This window comes from Panthera onca, chromosome D1 (assembly GCF_046562875.1).
Source record: "Panthera onca isolate mPanOnc1 chromosome D1, mPanOnc1 haplotype 2, whole genome shotgun sequence".
In the NCBI taxonomy this organism is placed as follows: domain Eukaryota; kingdom Metazoa; phylum Chordata; class Mammalia; order Carnivora; family Felidae; genus Panthera; species Panthera onca.
The window spans coordinates 88,154,163-88,177,639 of record NC_138348.1 but is presented as its reverse complement, the minus strand read 5'-3'; the positions used below and the strand labels follow the sequence as shown (position 1 = coordinate 88,177,639).

Here is a 23,477-nt window from a genome sequence, read left to right as displayed (position 1 = left end):
TATCTCTGGCTGGTCAGTATATCAAAGGGAGGCTGTGTATGTTTGCAGAATGGAATGGGGTAGTCTTTCTCAAGAATAATGAACCCAGAGGCATCTCACAGCCACTGTTACCTCAGAGTTGGGTATTTCCACCAGAGCAGTGGTTCTCAAACCAGCAGTCTCCACATCACCTGGGAACTTGCTGGAAATGCAGATTCTCAGGTTCCCTCTCTAACCTAGTGAATCAGTAACACTTGGGGTAGGGCCCAGCAATCTGTATTTTAAGAATCCCTCTGGATGCCTGCTCGAATTTGAGAATGACTGGTCTAGATTATGATGAAGAGTTGCCTGAATGAGCTGGATTCAGCAAGAGGAAGGCCCGAGAGACCCAGGCAAGGTGCCAGCTTCCCTGTGTGTGTTCAAGGTCAGCTGACCTAGTTTTAGCCTCCGTCCTTGGGCTCTGGGTCCTCTGCCTTTTCCAAAGAAATAGTGAACCACATCAGACCACTGCATTGGCACAAGATCACACTTTAGTTCAGAGACACATTTGCATAAATACTTGAAATGGACCCGCCCCTGCAGGTGCAGCCTGAGACCCTGCACGGCTCTCCACAGTCCTGCAACTCTGCAGCCCTTTAGGCAATGGATTTTAATACTGAAGACAGTCAAGGTCATTTCTGAAGGTGGCTCGGGGGCGCAGCTGTGGAGCTTTGACATTAGCCATCAACCCCATACTCCGAGTCTCTGTTTTACTAATTTTTTCCCCCTGAGGTAGATTATTTATCGGGGAAACCAAATAGGAAAAACTTTTTTTCATTTAACTCTACTAGTCCTTTGCAAACAGGCTGAGTCTCCTGTTTGGGTCAATAAGTGCATTTTTTTTTTTTTTTTTTTTTTTTTTTTTTTTACCTTTTAACCTATGTCCTCTACCTGAACCCATACTAGGTTCAACCCACCAGATAGTAGACTTTAGGATCTGTTGTCCCCGTTCTCTTCTCCGCATTGTGAATTCATGCCGAATTGGAGTGGCCATGGCAATGGCAGGCCTGGGTAGGCCACGCCACCTCCATAGGTAGGGTTGCCACAGTGGGTACCTTTGTCTGCACTCCAGCACCCCAAGTCCATGAGCACGAGACTGGCCTCACCCCGCTGGATCACAGTGGGCATGGCTGGCTTCCACAGGGCTTGACATCCTCAGGTTTCAGGGCCTCGTTGCAGGTGGCGGAGGCCTGGCCATGGGGGTCCCGACACTCCACAGTCCGCCGCTGCCGGCCAGCTCCACAGCTGCTGGAGCATTCAGACCAGTCCCCTAGCACCCACTGCGCGTTGAGCAGGGGCTGAATGATGTTGGTGGTTGCCCTCTCTTTACTGTTCTGTATGCTGAAGTTCACGTCATTAGGAACAAAGAAGGTATATTTGACTTTGGGGGGAAAGACCTCACCAGGGACAGTCAGGAGCTGCACGGTCAGAGGCTCAGGCAGGGGCCGGAAGCTCTGCAGCCGTTCCAGGGTGGCAATAGAACCACTATATTTAAGGATGGTCCCCTTCACCAAGATGTCCTGTTCTATGGCAGAGATGGCCAGGTTTCCATTGAGCAGGTACTGGCCATCGGCAGTCTTCAATGCCAGGTAGTTGCCATCGTTCTGGACCCCTGGATGGCTCCGTTGTTTCACATCAATGTTAGTGGCACCAGCTGGGATGGTGACAATGTCATTATAGCCGTAACTATGATAGGAACAGAAAGACACCCTTAGGACCAGTGGCTACCCAGCTCAGTGCCTCAGGAAGTTAGCATGCTGGTGACCAGGGTGGACAGACACAAACCACCAGCAAATCATCCAAGTAATTGCCCCAAAGTTCCTGATAAATAAGCTGCTGAGGCCAATAGGAATGTTCTGTGCATTGGGATATTCAAGCGTTTTTGCTTTGCCTGGTAACTCTGTTTCAAATGCTTGGAGTTTAGATGTGTGGATCTGGACATCAGCACAGAGGAAGATATCCCAGAAGGGTTTGCAAAGCTGCATCAGTGCTGCCAAACCTGGCCGCTCTTGGCTCAAGTGAGATCTCGAAACACTTTTAGCTCCTTGCATTGGTATATAACTTTGCTTGGCAACTTTCATACTCAAAGCTCAAACCCATGTGGAAAAATCTGTTCCACACACCCGTTCCATAATCCAACCAGGGTGGACATCTCACTCTACCTCTTAGAGCCGATCAGTCCCTAGTATTTGGTTAAAAGGGCCCCAGGGCAGGAGCCAGAGTGATAAATGCTGCTTCTAGTTGCCTTCCTCCGGTGTGTCCAGACAGCATGAGCTGTGTGCTTCTGAGAAGATAGGATGCTGCTTGGGGAATGTGTTTCTTTCTCTCTTTCTCTTTCTCTTTCTTTCTTTCTTTCTTTCTTCTTTCAAGTTTATTTTGAGAGAGAGAGAGAGAGAGAGAGAGAGCAAGCATGAGTGTGTGAGGGTAAGGGGCAGAAAGAGAGTGAGAGAAAGAGATTCCCAGGAAGGCTCTGCACTGGCAGCATGAAGCCTGACATGGGGCTCACACTCACAAACCATGAGATCATGACCTGAGCCAAAATCAAGGGTTAGATGCTTAACCAACTGAGCCACCCAGGCACCCCGGGGAATATGTTTCAACTCTACTGTAGGTCTAGGGCTTTATGTGGGGTGGAAAAACCTTAGTTTTTAGTCTTCTCTTCTGGGGCAAAAGTGCTCATGTTACATAGACTGGGAAGAAAGCAAAGAAGGTTGAGGACAGGCGGTCAGTTCTCTGCTACTCTTGCCTTTCTATCCACTCAGGCTAGCCACTTAGTTGAGGGCAGCTCTGAAAGAATCCACAGCCCCATATGTCTAATGCCTAAGAGAAAACCAGCTAACGGACCCAGTATCTGAATATCTCACACCACATGCTTCTTTTTTTCTATATCATTTGAGTTTAAATTTGAAGACTGCCAAGTTGTCTGCTGTAGGCTGGTTTTGTTCTCTGAGACCGATAAGGTGAGAGATAGTGAGAGACAGACAGGGGCACAGTGTGGCCGTGTAACATATGCCCTTGCCATTCCTCTCCGGGAATTGTATGCCACGGCAGGAAAAAGATAGCGCAGGATTAAGACACCTGGGTTCTCTTCCCGGCTGTCATTAACTATCAGTGTGACCTTAGGAGCATCATGTGATCTTTTCATGCCTTAGTTTCTTTATCTGTAAATGGGGAATAATAGTATTGGCCATCTGATCTTATTTTAGGAATCAAATGAGGCTACAGGGATAAAAGCACTTAAATACTAGTTTTATGAACTTATGGCTTTAAGACGTGACAAAGCATCCAGAGTTGTCAGATTCATGAAAGCCCTAAGGCCACCAAGACCCGCCCCCTCTTTGTACTACTTTCTGAAAGATCCACCTGAAGAAAGGGTGGGACTCACCAGGTGTAGGGCGAGATGTCCTTCCCAAAACAGGCCTGGGAGAGCTGCTTTCTGGCCAAGGCCCTGGTTAGTCAGCATAGCTGTATTGCTGGTTGACTCAGAGCTGATACACCCCTATCCTCGGGGCCTCTGGCTGCCCTGTGCACCGTCCTCTCTATGGGTCAGACACTATGCCAAGGGCTCCGCCCATCTTATGACTTGTTATAATGATTCTGAGATAGGGGGGCCTCCCAATGCTTTACAGAGAAACTACAGCTCAGTGCTGCGTGGGTATTAACTGGCCGCTACAGTCCACACTTAGGCCGATGTGATTCCAGCTCTTCTAGAACCCAGGCACAGGACTATGGGTGTTACTCACCTGGAGGGGTTGAGGGAACCAGACACCTTCCTGCAGGAATTGCCTTTGCCCCCACACACACCACATTTGTCCAACTTCCTAGGTGAGTCCACTACATGGTCACAGCCAGCCTTGACGCACTGGCCACGGACACAGATGGCCAGAGTCTCGGGCCCACAAAGGGTGCCATCGATCACCTGCAGTGGGGAGAGGGAGGGCAACAGAGGGCATGGTGTGCACAGAGGGAGCCCACAGGTGGGGTCGAACCAGGTGGCCTTGCTCCCCACCCGTAGTTCTGAGCTCCAGCAGGATTCTTACCTTGGCCTCAAACACTTTGAACTCACTCCTTCCCCGGGCTCGGCAGAATAACTTGCAGCGGTCCCGGGGGGACACCCCTGCGTACTTGGGGACCCACTGTAGGAGGTTCCCATCCATGTCCGTGTAATTGTAGGCATTGTACTTCTCGCACTGCTGCTCTCTGAAGCTTTTCCCTACAAAGAGTAAGAAATTACATGGAGGTAACATGGCTTACCTAGAGCATGGGATGACCCAGCACTAGAAATGCCAGGATTCAGAGCCCCTTTATTCCTCCTGGTTTTGACCCAATCCCAGGACACAGGTCCAGTGTCATCTGGGCTCAACATTCCTAGACTCGCCCAATCTAGGTCCATGTGGCAAGGTAAGGATAAATGTCCTTTCCATTTGGGGAAGATACCAATTTTATCTTATAAATGAATAAACTTAGTAGTTACAGGGGACAACTCAGTAAGCTTGAATGCTCCATGGAGTATATTTTTGGGACCCTGCTAATTGTGCTCTATTTTGACTTCCTTGGTGACATTGGACATGTATCCAAGAACTTTTAGATCTATCTCTGGTTCTGATCTTGCCCCTATTCCTCACCGGCTATAATTCTGGCTGTCTCTGGAGGGACCTCCATTTGTAGTAGTGAGATTACCTCCAGCTCAGCAAAAGCCCAACTCCATGTGGCTTCTCCATTAACTGGTTTAGTTTGCACTTGGGGATACTGCCACATTCTGCTGTGACACTGGAATCAGGTTTCTGCTGAACATTTGAGCGTCTACATCCACTATTTCCAACCTGTTGTTAAGTCCTACACTCTATTCAGGACAATCTGTGATTTTAAGTATCTCCTTCCCACTCTCACCATCTGAGTCCACCTCCCACGAGCAGAGGCATTGCGGTTTCATGTGAGACCTAGTTCCCAGCCTCCTCTCCCATCCTGCTACATGCTACTTCCAGAACAATCTGTCAGGAGTAACATATGTTGTTGTTGTTGTTGTTGTTGTTGTTTTTACCCCACAATCCTGAAATTAAACCTGCTCTTAATACCGAGGTTCTCCACCCTAGTTGTACATCTGCATGGCCTGTGGACACTTTTCATAACACAGATGGCCATGTCCTACTCCTGAGATTCTGACTCAATGCACCTGAGTAGTCTGGGCCTCTGTGTTTCAAAAAGCTTCCCTGATGGACAGCCAGTGCAGAGAATCTCCAGATACCATTTTTAGCTTTCACAAACCTTTGTTGTGTAGCTTTGAAGGGCTAGTATGCCGCTTGGCTCCACCTGAGTGAATCCTAGCCCCTCTCAAACCTTTCCCATCTCCTCCCTGGCACACATCCTCCTACACCTCATTCCTATCTCCATTGTACAGGCCCTGCTCAGCCCTAACTCCCTGTGAAGGTTCAGACTAGCTCAGGCTTTTCCTTGCTCCGAATTCTTCATAAGTCTAGGGGTCTAGGCCTCGTAGATTAGGCTTTAATTGCTTTGTAAAAGGCAGGTGGATCTCTAACTAGACTGCAAGTCCTTTGAGGACATGTCTTGTGCATTTTTACAAGGTCATTTATAACACCTATTATAGTTTGAGCCACACAAGAGGCACTAAAAACCACTTGATTGAGAGGACGGACACTGGTGCATCCTGAGATCATACTATCACCATGTTTACCTTGTGCCTTATAGTCATCCCTTCTCCCTTCTCTCTCCTTCTCTTTACCCCATATGCCAGGCAAATTCTCATGATTCCAGGGCAAAATTTCTAGAGCCTCATGCCATTGTTGATCCCTCATGCCATTGCAAAACTGCAAAGCCTACAGATTCCCTTGTTAGACACCAACCCAATGTCAGTGTGTCTTTGCACTTGGATGAATCTCCCTTAAAACTCTGCTTGTCTTTTGCTGCCTGCCAAAATTTCCTGGAGCTGCACAAGGGGGAGTTGGATGGGATGGTGGGGAAAAACGTCTAATGATTCCCTCTCACCAGTTCTGCTGCTACCCCTGCTGCCTCTGAGTTAACGTGTATGCTTTCTAGCGGGAACTAGGGGGTAGGAATATATGCCAACTAGAGGTGGTGCTGCTCCCTGGTAAGGTTCCATTAGGCAGTTGCCATGGCCCCAAGGGAAGATGGGCAACTCTTCTCAGAAGGAATGTGCACTAGAATCAGATTCAGAAACCCTCCCTCCGCCCTAGGCTGAATGTTGGCTGGAAAGACAGTGGAGGTTTGGCTCTGACAGTTGCTTTGGAAAACACTTCTATTCTGCACACAGACGAGGGTTCAGATGCCTCCAGGAGGATTAGTATCCTAGACTCTCGCCTCTCTGCAGAGCTCCCCCCAACCCCCTGAATGAGTTTGGTTGGGAATGACATCCTCTACTTCCACATCTTAGAAGACAAGGGCAATTTCTTTCCTTGACTTTGCTATGCTCTCCCAGCCCAAGTGAGAGCTGTCTAGGGGCCACTAAGCTTTGCCCTAAAATTTGGTGTCTTGCAGAGTCCATTCATATCTGGATCTCAGGAAAGCTCTGCATCCCCAGGAGACCCACCCTACTTCTTGTCTGGGGATTTGCTGCAGTGACAACAGTCGTGGCCATCAGTGGTCATTACCATCAGGGGGGCATTCCTCTGTGTGGCAGGACTGATACTTAGCTCTCCGACCCAGGCAGTATCTTCCTCCATTCTGAGGTTCAGGGTCCTTGCATTCACGATGTGAAAACTGTACTCCTCCTCCACAGGTCCGGGAACATTCTCCCCAAGGTCCCCATGGGGCCCAGCCTCCATCCACTACAGCCTGAAACACACAAGGCCGCACTAAATCAGGAGAAGAGGTGAGGAGGCCTCAGCTGTCAGTGTAACAGGGGGCCATGGCCCTGACCTCCTCACCTAGTTATGTTCATAATAATGGTGGGTGTTGTTCAGTAAGCTTCCCTAATCATTTGTTTAATGACTATGTGATTTGCTTGGTTATCGTCTTCTTGAACATGGAGGCTGTGTGGGACTTGTTCACTGCTGACTCCCCTGTGTCTAAAACAGTGTCTTGCTGTTAGTAAGGTGTTCGGTATTAGTTGTTGAATGAAACAACATTTTATGGGAATAAGGTTGTGTCTAATGCAGCAGTTCTCCATCTGGACCAATTTTATCCTCTGGAGACATTTGGCAATGTTTGAAGACATTTTAGTTGTCACAACTGGGGAGGGCATATGCTGCTGGCCTCTAGTGGATAGAGGATGGGGTGCTGCTAAATATCCAACAATGAACATTTAACAATGACGAAGACATCCTCCCCTTCCACCCCCCAACCAAGACTTATGCAGCCCCAAATGTCTCTAGGGGCGAGGTTGAGAAGTCCTGGTTTAAAGTAATAATTGCTGGGAACTGTTGCTATCTGTCTACCAGCTACCAGTTCCAGTGGTAGGATAATGTCCGGGAAATAGAGTTGCTTCTATCTTTACAATCAACCCAGGAGAACAGAACTTTGCCCTTGATAGGTTCATAGAGTTTTCAAAAGCGAAATAATTTTTTAAAATGACAAAAGTATTATTTACTTATGTAAAAAAAGAAAAACCCAGAAAAGTATAAAAGAGAAAATAACACTTAAAAAAAACAACAACAACAACAAAAACACTACCCAGGGCGCCTGGGTGGCTTAGTTGGTTAAGTGTCTGACTTTGGGTCAGGTCATGATTTCTCGGTTCGTTCAGTTTGAGCCCTGCGTTGGGCTCTGTGCTGACAGCTCAGAGCCTGGAGCCTGCTTCGGATTCTCTGTCTCCTTCTCTCTCTGCCTCTCCCCTGCTCTCTCTCTCTTTAAAAAAATAAACGTTAATTTAAAAAATTAAAAAAAAAATACCACTGCCCAAATAAAACCACTGATGTAATTTTCATTGATAACTCCTTATACTTTTGCTCTGAATAATAATAAAGATGTGATGTTTTTACTTTACATACTTTTGATTCTGTTATATAGTGTTTTATGAACTGTTTTCTGTCCTTAAAAATAGACGGTAAACATCATCCCATGATCATTCCTTGTCAAAGTCTCCCTGCATTGAGTTTGGCTCTGATGCTGGGGAATGTTGGACAGACCCCCTCCCCTCTCCTCAGTAATGCATGAAGCACATGCTATGGGGGATGGGGGTGGGGGTCAGTACCTAGAAGAGAAGCTTAGTGTTTGAATGGGGAGGATAAGTGGCTGAGGATGAATCCGTGAATCCTGCCCTGGTTCGAGCTTAGATAGAGTGTGGCTTACCTGGCCCGAGCCCGCTCCTGAGCCTCAGTGCAAAGGACATGCCACTGAGGTTAGTCCTCTGGACAGGGAGTGCTCAGGCCACCCCGGTGATTCAGTGCTGGACCGGGACCAGGCTGCAAAACTCAGCGGATGCTGTTTCATAGGCAGGGCTCCGTGACTCGCAGTAAGAGAAATGTGATCAGCCTCACGGTTTGGAAGTATTAAGAGCAGGGCAAAGAAGCGAATCATTTAAAAACTCTTGCTGGCATAGCCTTGGTTTTTCTTGTAAGTTTACTCTGTCCTAGGCCAAGTTTTCTCTGCCTGGTCAGAAACAGCTTTGATTCCTTCTCCCCTCTTGATTATTGAATTCTCACAATTAATCTCATTCTCCTGACCTCTGATTATGAATGCAGCTCAGACACAGGTAGGATATGGATACATATCCCTCAGTTCTTGAATGTTCGTCTTCTGTTATCACTCTATCTGTTTGTAATGGAATTCATGATGGCCTCCCTCTATTGAGTGGCGAAGTTCTGGCCTTTGTGCTGGAATGCTTCATACCTATCACCAATCCTCACAAGCCTTCAAGTCAACCCCAAAGCAATTACCAAGGGGGAGTTCCCAAAATGCCCTGAGCACTGGTGGCGTCATCCATCTGCCACCATCTGTCATTCGAGAGTACAGCCTCGAAGAGTTCCTCTTGAGTTTGGGTAAATATGCTTTGCTTTGTTTGCTAAAAGATGAGTGATTTTACTTAGAGGTCATGGTTGCAGCCTAGCCCAAAGTCTCTCAGTTCATGGCCCTCAAGTGTGGTTTCCTCCTTGAAAACAGCCTCCCTCTCCCTCTCCTTCCACACCCCCAAGTGGCTGTCCCTCACCTTGGGCCTGTCCACTTCCTCCTCAGGCAGACAGCTGCCATCCCAGCAGAGGTGCCCAGGCCCACAGGGCGTTCCATCAGCCCATGGCAGGCTGCCGTTCTTCGTGTGGCAAAGGGGCTCAGCACCATCCATGTGGCACCAGAGCTGGGCGCAGATGTCCTGCGCAGAGGTGTTGGGGCAGTGGCGGAAACCCAGCCCAAAGATCTGCTTGCACTGTTGGTCCAGCTCATACAGGGCCCTGCGGCCTGGGAGGTCTGTTGGGAGGGGCAGGGCTGAGGTAGGAGCATCCAGGAGACAGTCTCCTGAGAAATGGAGGAAAGCAGAAGAACAAGAATGAGAAGCAGGAGTTTCCCTCTCTCAGCTCTCCGTAGCCTCCCACATTACACTCCCACATTATTGCTGGGGTTGAAGGCCCAGCCATCGTAGTTTATTTGACAAGCTAAAAACTGTCAACACTCAATCATCTATATGAGCCTATCCCATTTTTGACTATCAGTAGTAAACATTTTACTAGGATTGAATTTTTTTTGTTGTCATCCAGAACATCTTGAATACATTCAGTGTTCACCTAGGGAAGACCAGCTAGCTGACATACTAATTTACATCACATATAATTGGGGATGTAAATGTGCTCTCAAAAACCATGGCATGCAAAATAAAGTCAAAGGATTGGTGTTTGGATAATCTATTATTTTTGTATCATAGGTGTCCCTATCTTCTTCAATGAGAACAACCACAAATAAATTATGTTTTCAGGGCTTTGCCCAATAAGTCAAACTGTTTCAACCAGGCCACCCCTCTCCCCCATCCCCCTTGCCCTTGCTCTCACACCACTCATTCCCTGCCTCTTTGCCATTTCTAAGCTGCTGCATGATCTATGTCTCCAGTCCGGATGCTCTATTCTCTCCTCTGTACTACATTCTTCCATCCCTTTGAGCTCTGTTCAAGCCCACCTCTTCCAGGTAAACCTTCTCAGACTAATTCTACCTGCTCTGTGACTAATCATCTAAATTAGCCCAGCACACTGGCCGCTAGAAGATAGGGCAAGGAAGAGCATGCCTTGTGAGGATGGTTAGCCTGCCATAGCACGGGAGGTTGGGTGAGGAACACATCTCTGGTGTCTTCTATCCTAAACGTCTCTGATGCTTTGTGAAGGAGCTCAGCCAGAAACAGCGCAGGTGCCAACGGCAATCTAGCAATCCAGGAGGTGGGCTGGGCAGACCTCAACCACCAGCAGCTGGCCAGAAAGAAGCAGGAAGAAGCCGGAGGGACACCTACCGTGCCCGCCGTCCAGGAGCTCCGTGAGGTACATGGCACTGCAGGGAGACCAGGGCAGTGTCTTGTTTAGGTGGACGAAGAGGGGTGCCATCATGTGGTGTTTGCCCATGGGCCCAAAGAGCCGTGCACAGGGCTTGGAGTCGTCGTGGGGCATGCTGAGGACGTGCCCTGGGGTAAAGAGAGACCTGAAGTCCACCCTAACTGGCCTCCACTGCCCTCCACTCCGCCCTGCCCCTCCCTGAGGGCTCCTCACAAGGCCTAGCACCAACCCACCCCCCTCTTGTAAGACAGTTACCCTCTGCTGACAGAAGAAGGCATCTCAAGGGCTAACCAGTCACCAGCTCCTCATGGGAACAGCCATGCCCCTGTTCCTTAAAGATTTTTGTTTCAGGCTTCACTCTGGGCTTTTCTCTCTCGGGAAGCTTTCACAGAATACTGAGGAACATTGATTTCCCTTTGTTTTCTGCCTCAGCCTGTCCTAAATTCACATGCACCTCAATGATTTGCTTGCTTATGCAGTGCCAATGGATCTTCCCAGAGTTCTTACCACTTAGCTCTGGCAAAGCATCGCAACTCGACCTGAGCATTTATTTCATTTGGCATTTTGCTGGTGACCTCTGCTGATGGTCCAAGACCCTATTTTCATATTATGGACTCATGCTCAGGGTGGCAATACAGAAAGCACAGTATCTATTTGCATATAATCAGTCTGTCATAAATCTGAGTAGAACCTGGCCGTGTGTGAGATCTGCACTCCTTAGACCCTGGGCTGGCCTGGATTTGGAAGCGGCAGTTCCCTCTGACACAGTACAGTAGATGTGGCATGGCAAGTCTTACCTAGCTCGTGGGCCAGAGTGTAGGCTGCCTGGAGCCCCTCATCCTCGATCACAGAGCAGCTCTTGTTAGGGTCACAGATTGTGCCAATGTCCGCCACGCCCAGGGTGTCACACATCCCCTCCTTCCCACAGAAGTTCTGCTTGGCAGAGAGAGAGAGGGCATGAGAACAGACATCGAACAGAACATCTTTCTGTTTCTGCTCTTCCTGAGTTGAAGGAAAATTTTTAAGCCAAAGGCCCTGTTTCTTCACAAAGGCCACTCGTGTGAGGAAACCCATTTCTTTTTCTGTGTTGGTGTGTCCTGGGGCCAGCTTGTTTTGGAAGGCAGGGTAGCACAGGGGTTATGAGTACTGACCTGCAGCAAGACTGTGTAGGCTTGACTATGAGTGCTACCACTGTGTGGCCGATCTGTGCCTCAGTTTCCTCAGTTGTGAAACGGGGCTTTGTGGGGCTGCTGTGAGGACTGAAGACCTCAAGAGCGCCTGATTCATGTTATTAGAGTCTTCAGCCTTTGGGAAGCTCTGTTTCAATTTACCAGATAGGAGGGCAGGCCTGCCTCCTGGTTTGGAGGTTACCAAATCTCCGGTTACCTGCCTCTGTGTTTAACAACCACTGCAGATGGCTCTCCTCTCTTCGTTCCAGCTCCCGATTTCTTACTGGGCAGTGTGAGCACATTTCCTCTTGTTATGACCTCAGCAGACAGCTGGTCACAAACTTTTGGAAAAGGGCCCTTGCAAGATTCCTGTCCTTCCCCTGCAAATACCTCACACTTGTCCTCATGACCTCCCCCTCGTCGTCGTTCGGCACATGAGGCTCCTGGCGTCCAGCTGGGGCCAGCAGGGAGACATTTCCCATGTTTGGGCAGGCCTTAGTGGCCCTCCCTTTTGATCCGCCCATCCCGCCTCCCTTCCTCCCTGGGGTTTCTGGAGCCAGCCCACAAACCTGTCTGGTGAGCAGAATGGCTGTGTCAAAGTGTTCCGGGTGCCGGTCGCTGGGCTGGTTGAAACGCCGCTGCCAGTTGCAGAAGTTACGCAGGGTAAGGCCACCGTTGTCAGACACTTCTGGGCCCCACTTTTCATCTTCCACGATCAGCACTTTTACCACCATCAGGTTGATGGAGTTTCTAATGCTGGGGTGCTTGTAGATTCGGGCTGCCACAGACATTAGTGTCAGGACGTGGTTCTGTTGGGAAGAAGGGGGCAGGTCGAGGGGAGGGTTACATCTCCTGGCCTGTTGCCTGCCCACTGCCACCACCCCTTGATATGCGTCCTATGTGCCAGGCTCTGTGCTGAGCGCTGGATTTGCGGCATGTTGCTGAAGACTCACAAAACCCCTGAGGCCCTGGCGTTGTATTCCTTCATTTTACCTGTAAGAAAATTGAGGCTCAGTAACTGACCCAGAACACAAAGCTAATGAGTATACTGCCAGCATTTGAACCCAGATGGCCTGGTTCCAAAACTTGTGCATTTAACGTCTTGACCAGCCGCAGGTGACTCCGTAAATCTAAAGTTTAAGTGCAATAAAATTAAAGTTACAGTTCCTCTGTCACACTGGCTACAGTTCAAGTACATCAGTAGCCATCTATGGCTCAAGGCTTCTGTATTAAACTCAGCAGACAGAACATTTCCATCATCACAGAAAGTCCTATTGGACCGCACTGATTATTCTACCTTAACGTTGACATCAACCGCCTCTGTGCCAGCCACCCCCATCCCCTCTCTGTTCTCAGCCCAGAAGCAATTGTTTGAGTGTTCGAGGTTAGTAGAATGTGCCCCTTAGAATCTAGTTGAGCATTTTCCTGGTGCCTGTTGGGTAACTTCTACTCTTCAGGATGGGCACTGTTAGCCCGCAGATTGCTCCGATAATCACTACTAACAGTAGCCAGCCTGCACCAGTCACCAGACCCACACCTTACTCGATGCTCATGCTAACTCTGTGCAGTAGACGCTGTCACCCCCATTTTACGAATTAGGGAGTAGAGGTTCACACAAGTCAAACAAGCTGCCTAAGGTCACACAGCTCTTAAAGCCGAGACACCAGCCCAAGCACGTCTGTCTCTGAGGTCTACACCCTTTGCGTTAAGTTTCCCAGTGCTTGACTGCTGGTTTCTAGACAATCCCAGGTCTATTCCCTTCTGCCAGGGGCTTGAGAGAAGTCAGTGGACCTCATGAGACCCAGGAGCTTAGGATCACACCTGCCTCCAGGTCTGCCCAGGCCAGCTGAAGGAGTCCACATCATTGCTTGGCCTCTGTCCTACCCCTGGGTTGTTCCCAAGGCTTTGGAAGCAGCCAGATGGAGCTCACTGTCCTGCTTCAGGGACCTCTAGAAGTGAGTCCTCTTGGACTATTGTGCAGAAGAAAAGGGGGAAAAGGCACGTGTGCTTTCAGCCAGGAGTGTGGCCAGCTGAGCCTGCCATTCATGTGCCCTGCTCCCTGTTTCCTAGGGCACTGTCTCCCATAAGCCTTTCTTTTTTTCTTTCCTGTGGTCTGGAAGGTAGGAGTGGAAGGAGGGGGAGAGGAGGGTGAAAGGCTAAAGAGGGACAGAGGTGAAAGGCTCTGTCGGTTGAGGCCATGTGTGGGAGTTCCAGACGAATCCCATTATTTGTGAATGGGATCTGTCTGTTCACCTCGCAGGCAACGAGCCAGGTATTTTGTAAGCCCTACAAACAGGGGTTGGCAGGTTCCTTAGCGTGTCAAGCACTCCAGCTATGTTTAGGCTGATGTAAACATCTTATCAGCAAAGCTGAAACTTGGCACTTGCTCCTGGAGCTGGATTCCTGAGGGAAAAAAAGCAATCACATCATTATGCAACTGGGGGTGAGGGCTGGGGAATGGGAGCTCGCTGAGGCTGCTTCCTGGCCAGGCTTCCCTGTTTCCAGGGGGCAGAGTCTCCTGCGCTCTTGCCCTAGGAAGGGTCAAATCTGATGGGCCAGGGACCAAGCCCTAGGGTTTCTTCAGAGGCAACCTGCAACTCTCTTTACAAGATTTCTTCCTTTTGAGTCCCAATTTCACAATCTCAAAATTGGGGAGATGATGTCTTACAAAAAAGGCGTTAACACAAGATGCCAGCTGCTCAGCATTGGTCCCGGAAGGCTTGAGGTTTAAGAAGGATCTGTGTTCCCAAGCTGACCAGATCAGACTGGGGCTCTCGGGCAATGCAGCTGAGTGGGGACCATGCACCAGCCATGTCCCCAGGGAAAACCAAAGGCACAGGGGTGTACATTTGTGTACAAAGGAGGGGCTGAGGCATCAGCGGAGGCTTCCCGAAACTAAGATTTTCAGGGAGTCTCCTCCTTTGCAGTTCAGGGAGCTCACAGCATCTTCTCCAGAAACTAAATAACTGTAGGGCTGAGCAGGCTTGAGAGCCATTTTTTTTTTTTTTTTTCAAGGCAGTGGATTAGACTTGAGAGCATTTGGATGTCCTTCTGGTTGCTATTTCAGAAGATAATTTCCATTGCTACAAATTCTTATAGAGAGCTACAAGAACTATGTGGTTCAGTGTGTCTGTTAAAATTCCAAATCCTGGTCCTCCCCTTCTCTCTTGTCTTGCTGAGCTTCTGGGGATGGGAGGCACTGCTATCCCCACTGCTAGCTCCTCTAAGAAACTATGGCAGGAAAGCCTGACATTTGCAGTGCCTCTTGCAGTTACCTAGGGGCAAGGACCTGGGGAGGTGGGGTTGGCTGTCAGTCTGTGAGAGTCCGATTCTCAGTCAGTACCCTAGGCAAAAGGCTAGGCCCGACTTACAGTCCCACAGAGAGAGGGCTCAGGAGCCAGTGAAGGAGAAGGTCAGACGGCTCACTCCACCACCTGGTGTCCATATATACCTCTCTGTGCACCACACAAGTGTGGGCTACTTGCTAAAGAATGTGAACAAGATGGTGCCCCTGGTGGTGTGGGGGCCCCAGCACAGCAGATGACCTCCAGCAACCATGTCAGGTAAGTGGGAGCCCATGACCAGCCTGGCCAGGGCTGGTCCAACATCCCCGCTCTTGAATGACCTGGGGACCTCATGCCCTTAATTCTCACTGGGAAAAGGCGGGGCACTTTCTAGGGAGTCTCCTCCACTAGTGCCCCTAGGACCTGAAAAAGAGAAAGAAATGCCCTAGCCAGCTAGGCTGAGACATAGCACTCTGATCCTTAGCAATACAAACAAGGAGATTCCTCCCCCAGAGCTCCCATGGCAGCCAAAGCCAAGTGCAGTGGGAGTCCAGGAGAAGGCTGGGTCTGGGCCAAATGCATTTCCAGCGGCTTCTTCTGCTCTGTCATCCCTATGCTTGGCTCATTTGCTCTTCACACTGTGGGTCCCACCGCTTTTCCTTGCTGCACACCTGGGAGAGGCAAGGCAGGGGAGCACGGCAACATGGAAACACTCTGAGCTCAGCAACCAGTGCCATACTTTTCCTACTGGGGGTCTCCCCAGGGCCCCAGACTGCCGAGGAGGTGGGGGAGAGGCCAAAGAGAGTAAAGAAGTAATTGGAGAAGAGAGAGGGTCCTGCACTGATGTCCTTCACCGCTCCTCATTCTCAAAGCAGCAAGGGGCGGGGCACCTGGGTGGCTCAGTCAGTTAAGCTTCCCACTTCAGCTCAGGTCATGATTTGCGGTTTGTGAGTTAGAGCCCTGTGTTCAGCTCTGTGCTGACAGCTCAGAGCCTGGAACCTGTTTCCGATTCTGTGTCTCACTCTCTCTGCTCCCCTCCCCACTAGTGCTCTCTCTCTCTCTCTCTGTCTGTCTCTTGAAAATAAATAAAACATTAAAAAAACCAGCAAGGGGCAATGTCCCTCTCCAAAGGTATACGCACTTACTGGAACCACAGTGAGCCAAGCTTAAACACTCTGAGCTGAGCAAGCTGGAAAGGAAGGCCTCCCTGCTGTGTGGGACAGCAGAGCCAACACAGCAGTGGGCTGGCTATGAAGGTGTGTGACCACACTACCCTCCTCCTCTGACAAATGTCATCACCGAAGGCAACTCTGGTATTAATTCCTCTTTGTTGAGCACCTACTATGTGCTGGGCACTGGGTCAGGTGGTCTCTATATTGTCTTGTATCCTCAAGACAATGCTAGGACATTGGTATAACCGTTCCTATTTTGCTGGCGAAGAAATCGAGGCCCAGAGAAATTGGTAACTTACTCAAGGACACTCAGTCATTTTGATTATCCTTCGAAGCATATGCTTTTACTCACCACACTGCTGCCTATCCTGGATGCTGCAAGGACAGCGACAGCATAGCCAAAACAAACCCAAATCAAGCCAGCAAGCAAGCTTACCCCTGGCATTGTCTACACCTGGGGAGGCAGAAGTGGCAAATCAAAGACCTTTGAATATCAAGGCATTTTCTTTGGGAAAAACTGTGTATTGTTGACCATTCTTGGAAGAGACTCCTCTTGGAAGGAGAACATAATTCACCTGGGACGTAACACTTGTCTTTCCCCCATCCTCATGGGGGGTATAGAGCCAGTGGGGGTGTGTGTCTGCTTCTGTTTTTATCCAAACCAGGACACTTTTGAGAGTGAAGATGATGCTATTAATAATTATGCCAGAACAGGCCTAAGTGGGGATTGTGCTGGACACACTGGGATAGGTGGGCTTGTGGGAGACATTTTCCCAGAGGATATGGGTAAAGGGGAGATGGAATCGCTAGGACTTAACCCTTTCCTGAAATCCCTTGCTGGTAGGCTGACATCTTGGGAGTCCTCTGGTCTTCTCTGGGGATGATGATTACCCCTTCTAGGACTCTCCCTGCTAAGCAAAGAATTCAGAGCTCAGCTGGCAGCTGATCCACCGGCAGGATGGATTTTTCAGACTGAGTGTGGGGCACGGCTCAGCCTGCCCCTCACTGCGTTCCTGCTCCAGATTCATCCAGGGAACAATCAGCAGCAGCCGGATGCAGACAGAGTTAATGGCCTCTTCCGAGGTGGTCCCTGCTTTCAGAAAGCCCCCTTTGTCTGAGCTCATTAACTCTGAAACCAGATAAGAAGGTGGGAGGTGGAGGGGGGGGGGGCCCTTCTGTCAAGGGATTAAGTGAACTCAAGTGTACAGAGTTCTGGAAAACTTCATTGTCGCTTAACAGTGTGACTGGCTTCTAGCATGGCTAATTCTTTCCCTTGGCCTTGAGGTGGTTTCTTCCCAGGATAGGGCCTCCCACTTTGGCTGGGCATCTTTGGACTGCTGGATTCAATGACCTATTCCCACAATATGGACAAGTGTAGGGCCACAGAGCCACACACCCTTCTCATGCTAACGCAACCTCATGGCACAAGAGAAAAAGAGCACTGCACTCAGGTTCAGGACACTTGGATTGTGACCCAGACCTGCTGCTTACTAGTTGTGTGACCTTGAGAAAGTCACAGATTCCCTGTGAGCTGAACCTTTTTCCTCTGCCTCCCTCACAGGTATTTCCGCTGAGGCGATGCATACAAACCATTATGCAAATTGAACGCACTCAGAGCATGGTTTCCCCACATAGTGCTGAATTTTCTAGAAGACTCATCATGAAAAGCGGCCTCACTGATGCTTACATTAGCACTGATGACCTAGTCCAGGTGTCTGGCCTCACAGATGAGGAAATGCAAGCCCTCAAGGGGGTAAAATCCCTTCATCCTTACCTTACACCACTGCCTGCTAAGACACCCCAAAGTGCCTTCCATCTGTGCAAATGAAGTCTCTAGGAGATGCCTCGGAGAGTTACTTATAAAGAACTGGATTCTATTTTGGGGATATGGATCTGGGCAGGCAAGGTCTTGGGGAACTAGAGCATGACATTCATTCTTGTCTTAGCTGAGCTCATGGACATGTTTAGGAAGTCCAGGGGATTGAGCTGAGAAGTTCAAGTGTATCCTGTGGCATCTCCACAGCTGGTAAGCAGTCAAAGCAGAGGGGTCAGTGGGAGGTCACAGAAGCAGCTGTGCCTCAGCCCCTGCCCCACCCCAGCGTGGTGACAGCAGGCAGGGGTATAAGTTGGCTGTGACATAATGAGACCAAAGGGGAGGTGATGGAGTTGGTACAGCTGAGACAGGACTTTTCCTTCAGGTATAAGACCTGGAAGCAGATCCCCTAGGGAGAGGCCCTCAGCCTATACAGGTGCCTGATGCCTATTCTGATATGCTTTTCTGACCCATGGAGGCTGGCTGGGTGCAAGGAGTGTGTCTGTGGGTGGTCCAGAAACAGCATATGGGGAGGGAGAGGGGATGGGACAAGCATGTACTGGGTCATCCGGTCAGAAATCTGTAAGGGTAGAAGTGTTCCTGGGTGCCTCTGTGAAGAGAACCCGAGGCAGACCCAGCCCAGCCCAGCCAAGTATATCCTTGAGGTAGATACTCAGTATCTTAAGTTACTAGGTGATGGGCTGAGTGAGATGGTAGGAAGACAGTAGGGAAAACATTTTGGCTCTGAAGCCTGAAAAGTAATTACTTTATCTGATGCTTCCTTGTGCTCTTGTCTTTCCTACCTCCTGGTTCTCAGGCAGATGTCAGAAACTGGTCCATGCATGGGGAGTGCTCAGCACCTCAGCTCAGGGTTTGCAATGATTGTACTTTCAGCCTTTCTCTGGTAGAGCTCCCTAATAGCCAGGTGTGGTGGCCCTAACCTGTGATGGGAGAAGCCCCATTAACCACCCTTTTGAGGACTTGCTTGAGGAAAGGAGTCAGGGGAGTTGGCTGGTGCCTCCTTTTGCTTTCAGGGTGGGCAGGGAAGCAGATATGCAGTCATCATAGACCTAAAGCCCATTGGAAAGACCACACCGATGGCTCAAAGCTGCCTTACCAGCACGTGGCAGAAGTGAATACTACAACAGTGTGCAAAGGAGCCTACTTCTACAGTAACCAGAGAAGCAGCCACATGGGCCACTCACCCCTATCTCTTCCCATCCTTCCATCTAGATGCATTTCCCCGTGATTGCAGAGTGAGAAAGATGGGGTGCATCATCTTTCGGCATCTGTTCGGCACAGGTGAGTGCTGAAGCACTCGGTGTCCCCAACAGCTGGGCATGGGCTGATCCTAGAATAGGATCACTGGCCAAGATTGCCATCACTGAAAAAGTATCAACTAAACTGCGTCAGTGGCCAGGATCCCTGCTGCAGGGATCTATGACCGCTGGGAGGGCAGGTCTTCTCTACCTAGCACGCCCCTGGTTTTGTGCTCCTCAGGGGAAGAGAAAGTACGGCCCTCTCCTGGAACCCTTGTACTTCACCTGGTGCTTGGGGGAGGTGTTGGGACACAGGGTGACACAGATACCTCTTGCTGAGTCTGCACCACCTCTGAATCTAGTTAGATGTGGTCTGGCTACAGGAGCTGTCCCCTGAACTCCATGTTCCTGCCCAGCCAAGTTCAGTAGAGAGCTGTGTCTGGGCTGAGAGCAGCTGGGGTGGACCAAGGAGAGTTCTGGCTCCACAAGGAGCGTTCACTGAAAGAGTTCATATCCCCACTGCTTTCTCCCCTCCCTTTTCCACTGAAGCTTCAGTCTCCCAGGCTAACCCCCAGGCAGAAATTCTGTTCCCCTCCCTTCTTGTGCTGATGCTGGCACTGCGAAGTTCTGCCCGGGGCTGAGTGCCAGGTTGGCAAGGTAGTCCACGCCCCTTGATCAGAACCAGCTGGGTACACAGAAGTTGGGCAGCCCCCTTCCAGGTTCAACTCCCTCCAAACAATGTCTTTTACTTATGGCAACCTCAGTTCTGTACATGAAGGGAATGAAACAGCCACATCTTTCCAACCCAGCTGACTTTCCTTGGGAACCTGTCAGGTTTGGAGCCAGTAGAGGGCTGGGAAATGGAGGGCGGGGTGGATGCTCTTCCAAAATGTCCAATTTTCATCTCTGTTGGGAGAGGCAGGTGCCTGGGTTGGGGGGTGGGGGGAGCTGTTGTGCTTGAAAACCCACTTTTAGTTCAGTTTGCCAAGTGCTGAAGGAGATTCAGGATGCGAGGGGTGAAGGTGAGTAGCAGAGGAGGAGGCAACAGGACCTCCACTCTAAATTAGAAAGGACGGGGGGTGGGTGGGGGGTAGTGGGGGGGTGGGGGGGGCAGCAGGTAGCCCAGGGGTCAGAGGCTAAGAAAAGAGTTCCTGCACCTTCTCAGAAAGGAAAGAACCTTGCTTGGGGTCGGTCTTGGAAGGATGAGGGATGTGAAGGGTTTTCTCAGAGGAACTGGAAAGGGAAGATTTTGGAGGCTCTAGGAGGTGACTGGGGGCCTCCAGGCAAAGCGAATCCTACCTGCAGGTCGGCTCCATAGAAGGCAGCCATGGACGCATCGGCCACCAGCAGCGTTTCCACGAAGCGAGCCTCAGACACAAAACGCTTGGTCCGACTCGTGGCCCCCAGGGGTGGTGGCTGCTCGCTGGCGCCTTCTGCATCCTCTTTGCCCTCCTCCTCCTCCTCCTCCTCCTCCTCCTCCTCCTCCTCCTCCTCCTCCGTTTCCTCCTCCTCCTCCTCCTCTTCCTTCTCCTGGTCCTCGTCTCCTTTCTCCTGCCTCTGACCCTCTCCCTTCACCTCCCACTCTGGTCCTCCAGGGAGGGGGTGGGCTTCAGAGGCGGCGGCGGCGAGCCCGGGGGTCCCGCGGCGCGGCCCGGGCCCCCAGCGCTGCAGGCGGTGAGGCTGGTGCAGGGAGCCCCCCGCGCCCTGCGGCTGGATGGTGAACTCCTCGCCGTCCAGCAGGAAGGAGCCGCTCAGCCCGCGGCACAGGCTGACGGCCGCCAGCGACTCGGGCTCCCCATTCACCGTGCCGGAGAAGAAGCAGTCGCGCAGCTCTCGCTCGCCCCCGGCCGCCCCGCCTGAGCCCCCGAGGTGCTCGATCTTGAAATTGGGCGCTAGGAAGCTGGCGTCCGGCGCCAGGCGCAGCACGAAGCCCTTGCCGAAGGCGGACAGGTGGAACGTGAGCTCGCCCGCGCTGCCCGGCAACCGCGTGGGCTCCACCAGCTCCGAGGCCTGCCCCCGGGCGCCGGGCCGGGCCGGGGCGCCGCGGGCCAGCGGCGGCGGCAGCAGCGGCAGCAGCAGCAGCAGGAGCGGCGGCCACCGGGGGGCGGCGCGGGGCATGGGGGCTCCGGCAGCGGCGCAGGAGAGAGAAGAAGGCGGCCCGGCGCGGGCAGGTGCCGGCGGCGCGAGCGCAGCCCGGCCGCTCTCTCCAGGAAAAAGCAAATCAATCAGCTCGCTGGCCGACTGGGCCAGCGGGGGCCTGGCGGCGGCGACGGCAGTCCCCGAGCGGCCCCTCTGGCTGGCGAAGGCCGCTCCTCCCGCGCCCGCCCGCCGAGCAGAGCGCGAGCAAACTGGCGCCCCGGGCCGCGTGCGCCCGTCCTCCGCCCCTGCCCCGCACGTAGTCCCCGCGCAGCCGCCTCCTGCCTCCTCCCCACCCCGGGAAGCACCGAGTGGGCTGCCGAGCCCTTCGTATTTATACTTCCTTCCCGGCTTTGACATAAGAGGTTTATTTTTGATCTCTCACTATTCCCGTTTCCCCTCCCCTGGGATCAGAGAGAGAAACTGAAAAGAGGGAGCGAGAGAGGAGAGAGAAAAAAAATGGGATGAAATGTAAAACCAATCAGGAGTCAGGGAGACGCGCTCCCCCCCCCCCCCCCCCCCCCGTAAGTGTCAACTCCAACTTTTTTCCCCTTCCCTTTACGCGCGGTCCCACATTAACTCCTGCAATGCTGGACTGGCCCTTCAGACAGAGTCCTTTGGGAAGGCCCCAGTTGCTACCTCCTTCAAGGCCAAGTGCCCAGGGCACAGCTCCAAGAGGCTCCTGCACTGGCCCCAGCGACAGTGTTCCCATCCCTGTAGAATCACTCTGGGGATCCCGACTGTTGTATCCCGACTGCTGGGGATCCGATGTGTAGAAGAGAGGTCTCTAGAGAAGGTTCCAGAGCTTTTCAATTGTAAGGCCCAAAAGGGATGTAGGAAAGGTCATACTAAAATCATGCTCCCCACTAAAAACCACATTTGCACCCCAAGCTGGGGATCGGGGACAAATACCACCTGGTTAACACAACCAAGGTCTCGGTTACTTGCCTTGTCCAGGGGCTGCAGCGCAGAGCCCAGCACAGCGGTAAATTACAAGAGGTAAGGTTGGCAGCAAAGTGGAATCACCTCAGAGGGAAGGTGAGCATTTCCCTAGGAAGGCTGCAGATCTTCAGGAACTGCAGTTTGGGCCCTGAAAACTTGATTTGAATACTGCTCAGTTTTTTGGGGGCCTTGATGAAAGGTGGGAAGTCCCCTCACATGGCACTGCCCACAGCTGTGGGTACGGATGTGTGTGAGGGTTGATTCCTTCCCACACTGCCATCTCCCCCAGGGATGAGACGGGACTGCAGCCCAGAGAGAGAGAGAGGGGTGGCATGATCTACAGTCTTCACTGAGGGCCACAAAACGAAGCAATTAATGTCACCCCAGTCTTAATGGCACAGCTCTGGATTGGATTCAGGGTCCTGTTCTCTAAGTACAGGCTCTAGAGTCACTCCTCTCTGTGCTTGCTCCGAGTTGTCAGTGTGGGAGATTCACTGGCATCAGGACCTTTAAAATCCTCTGCCAGCTCACCTATACCCAGCTACCCAGTTCTCTGCCTGTGTTGGGGGTACTGGCAGTTGAGGTCCTCCCTGCTTCTTTTTAGCCCAATTGAACTGGTAGCTATGGACATTCAGCATGCATATGAGACCCTCCGGGCTTGTTACCTCCAAAGAGGAGGTTGTCACAAATACAAAAGTACTTTTGTGACTATAGAACCTCTGGTAAACCCTGGTGTCCCCCAAATTCTTTCCAAGTGTCTCCTCGGTCTATTTTCCTTGAAACACGGAAGGATGGCTTTGAATGAGAAAAAAGGTTGCATTAGCAAGCTGTAGGATTGTCTTTCCCAGATCATTTACAAGCTAGGAATAGCTCGCGTCTCATATGTTTTGGGAAACACTTCTGGAGAAAGGGGTATGGAAAGAATGGCCTCTTCAATCCTTTTCCAAAAATGAGTAAAACTGCATCCCAGCATAATGGCATAATGGCCCTGGTAGAGTCTGACCTGGACAGGTGATGAATAATCCTATTTACTTCAAGCCTGTTGTAACATTTTTGATCATTGGTCTTTGCTTCTTTAAGTCCCAGAGTCAAAGTGCTGATTTTCAATAGCAGTTATGTCCCTATACGTTTTCCTTCTTTTTCCTTTGTAAGTCTCTCAAAGGAGAAGGATGGGGCCATTGGGCTCCATTCCCCATTCTCTCCTCTGGAATGTATTAATAGCTGCAGGCAGGAGATTTAACCAGC

The 23,477-nt window shown here is 51.0% G+C and overlaps 1 protein-coding gene and 1 long non-coding RNA gene across 6 annotated transcripts in view; one reads left to right on the top strand and one right to left on the bottom strand.

The window, feature by feature from the left end:
• The window catches only part of LOC132661093 (uncharacterized), a 73,699-nt gene extending 55,773 nt beyond the window's left edge, over window positions 1-17,926 (top strand). For all 4 annotated transcript variants that reach the window (XR_013550062.1, XR_013550059.1, XR_013550060.1 and 1 more), the window contains one exon: window positions 17,644-17,926. This is a non-coding gene — a long non-coding RNA (uncharacterized LOC132661093). The remainder of the gene's footprint in view (window positions 1-17,643) is intronic.
• Window positions 492-21,706, bottom strand: ADAMTS8 (ADAM metallopeptidase with thrombospondin type 1 motif 8). Of its 2 annotated transcripts, XM_060604386.3 has the most exons (9): window positions 20,454-21,704; window positions 12,196-12,435; window positions 11,255-11,390; window positions 10,418-10,585; window positions 9,140-9,441; window positions 6,645-6,828; window positions 4,059-4,231; window positions 3,762-3,937; window positions 492-1,704 (listed from the first exon to the last, which is right to left on the bottom strand). In XM_060604386.3, the coding sequence occupies exons 1-9, from the start codon at window positions 21,648-21,650 to the stop codon at window positions 1,134-1,136; spliced, it is 3,147 nt and encodes a 1,048-aa protein (XP_060460369.2). In that variant the 5' UTR covers window positions 21,651-21,704; the 3' UTR covers window positions 492-1,133. The 2 variants fall into 2 exon arrangements, with proteins under 2 accessions (XP_060460369.2, XP_078289083.1); XM_078432957.2 differs by lacking the exon at window positions 10,418-10,585 and having other exon boundaries at window positions 20,454-21,706.
• Window positions 21,707-23,477: the final 1,771 nt, after the last annotated feature.

What these genes read in the sequence shown, in the direction of transcription:
- ADAMTS8 (XM_060604386.3), bottom strand. Translation starts at nt 21,650, where the DNA reads ATGTCAAAGCCGGGAAGGAAGTATAAATACGAAGGGCTCGGCAGCCCA. An exon ending in CCATTCTGCTCACCAGACAG is followed by an intron (nt 11,391 to 12,195) that starts GTTTGTGGGCTG and finishes TCTGCCAAGCAG; the next exon opens with AACTTCTGTGGGAAGGAGGG. An exon ending in GGTTCCCTCAACCCCTCCAG is followed by an intron (nt 1,705 to 3,761) that starts GTGAGTAACACC and finishes TTCCTATCATAG; the next exon opens with TTACGGCTATAATGACATTG.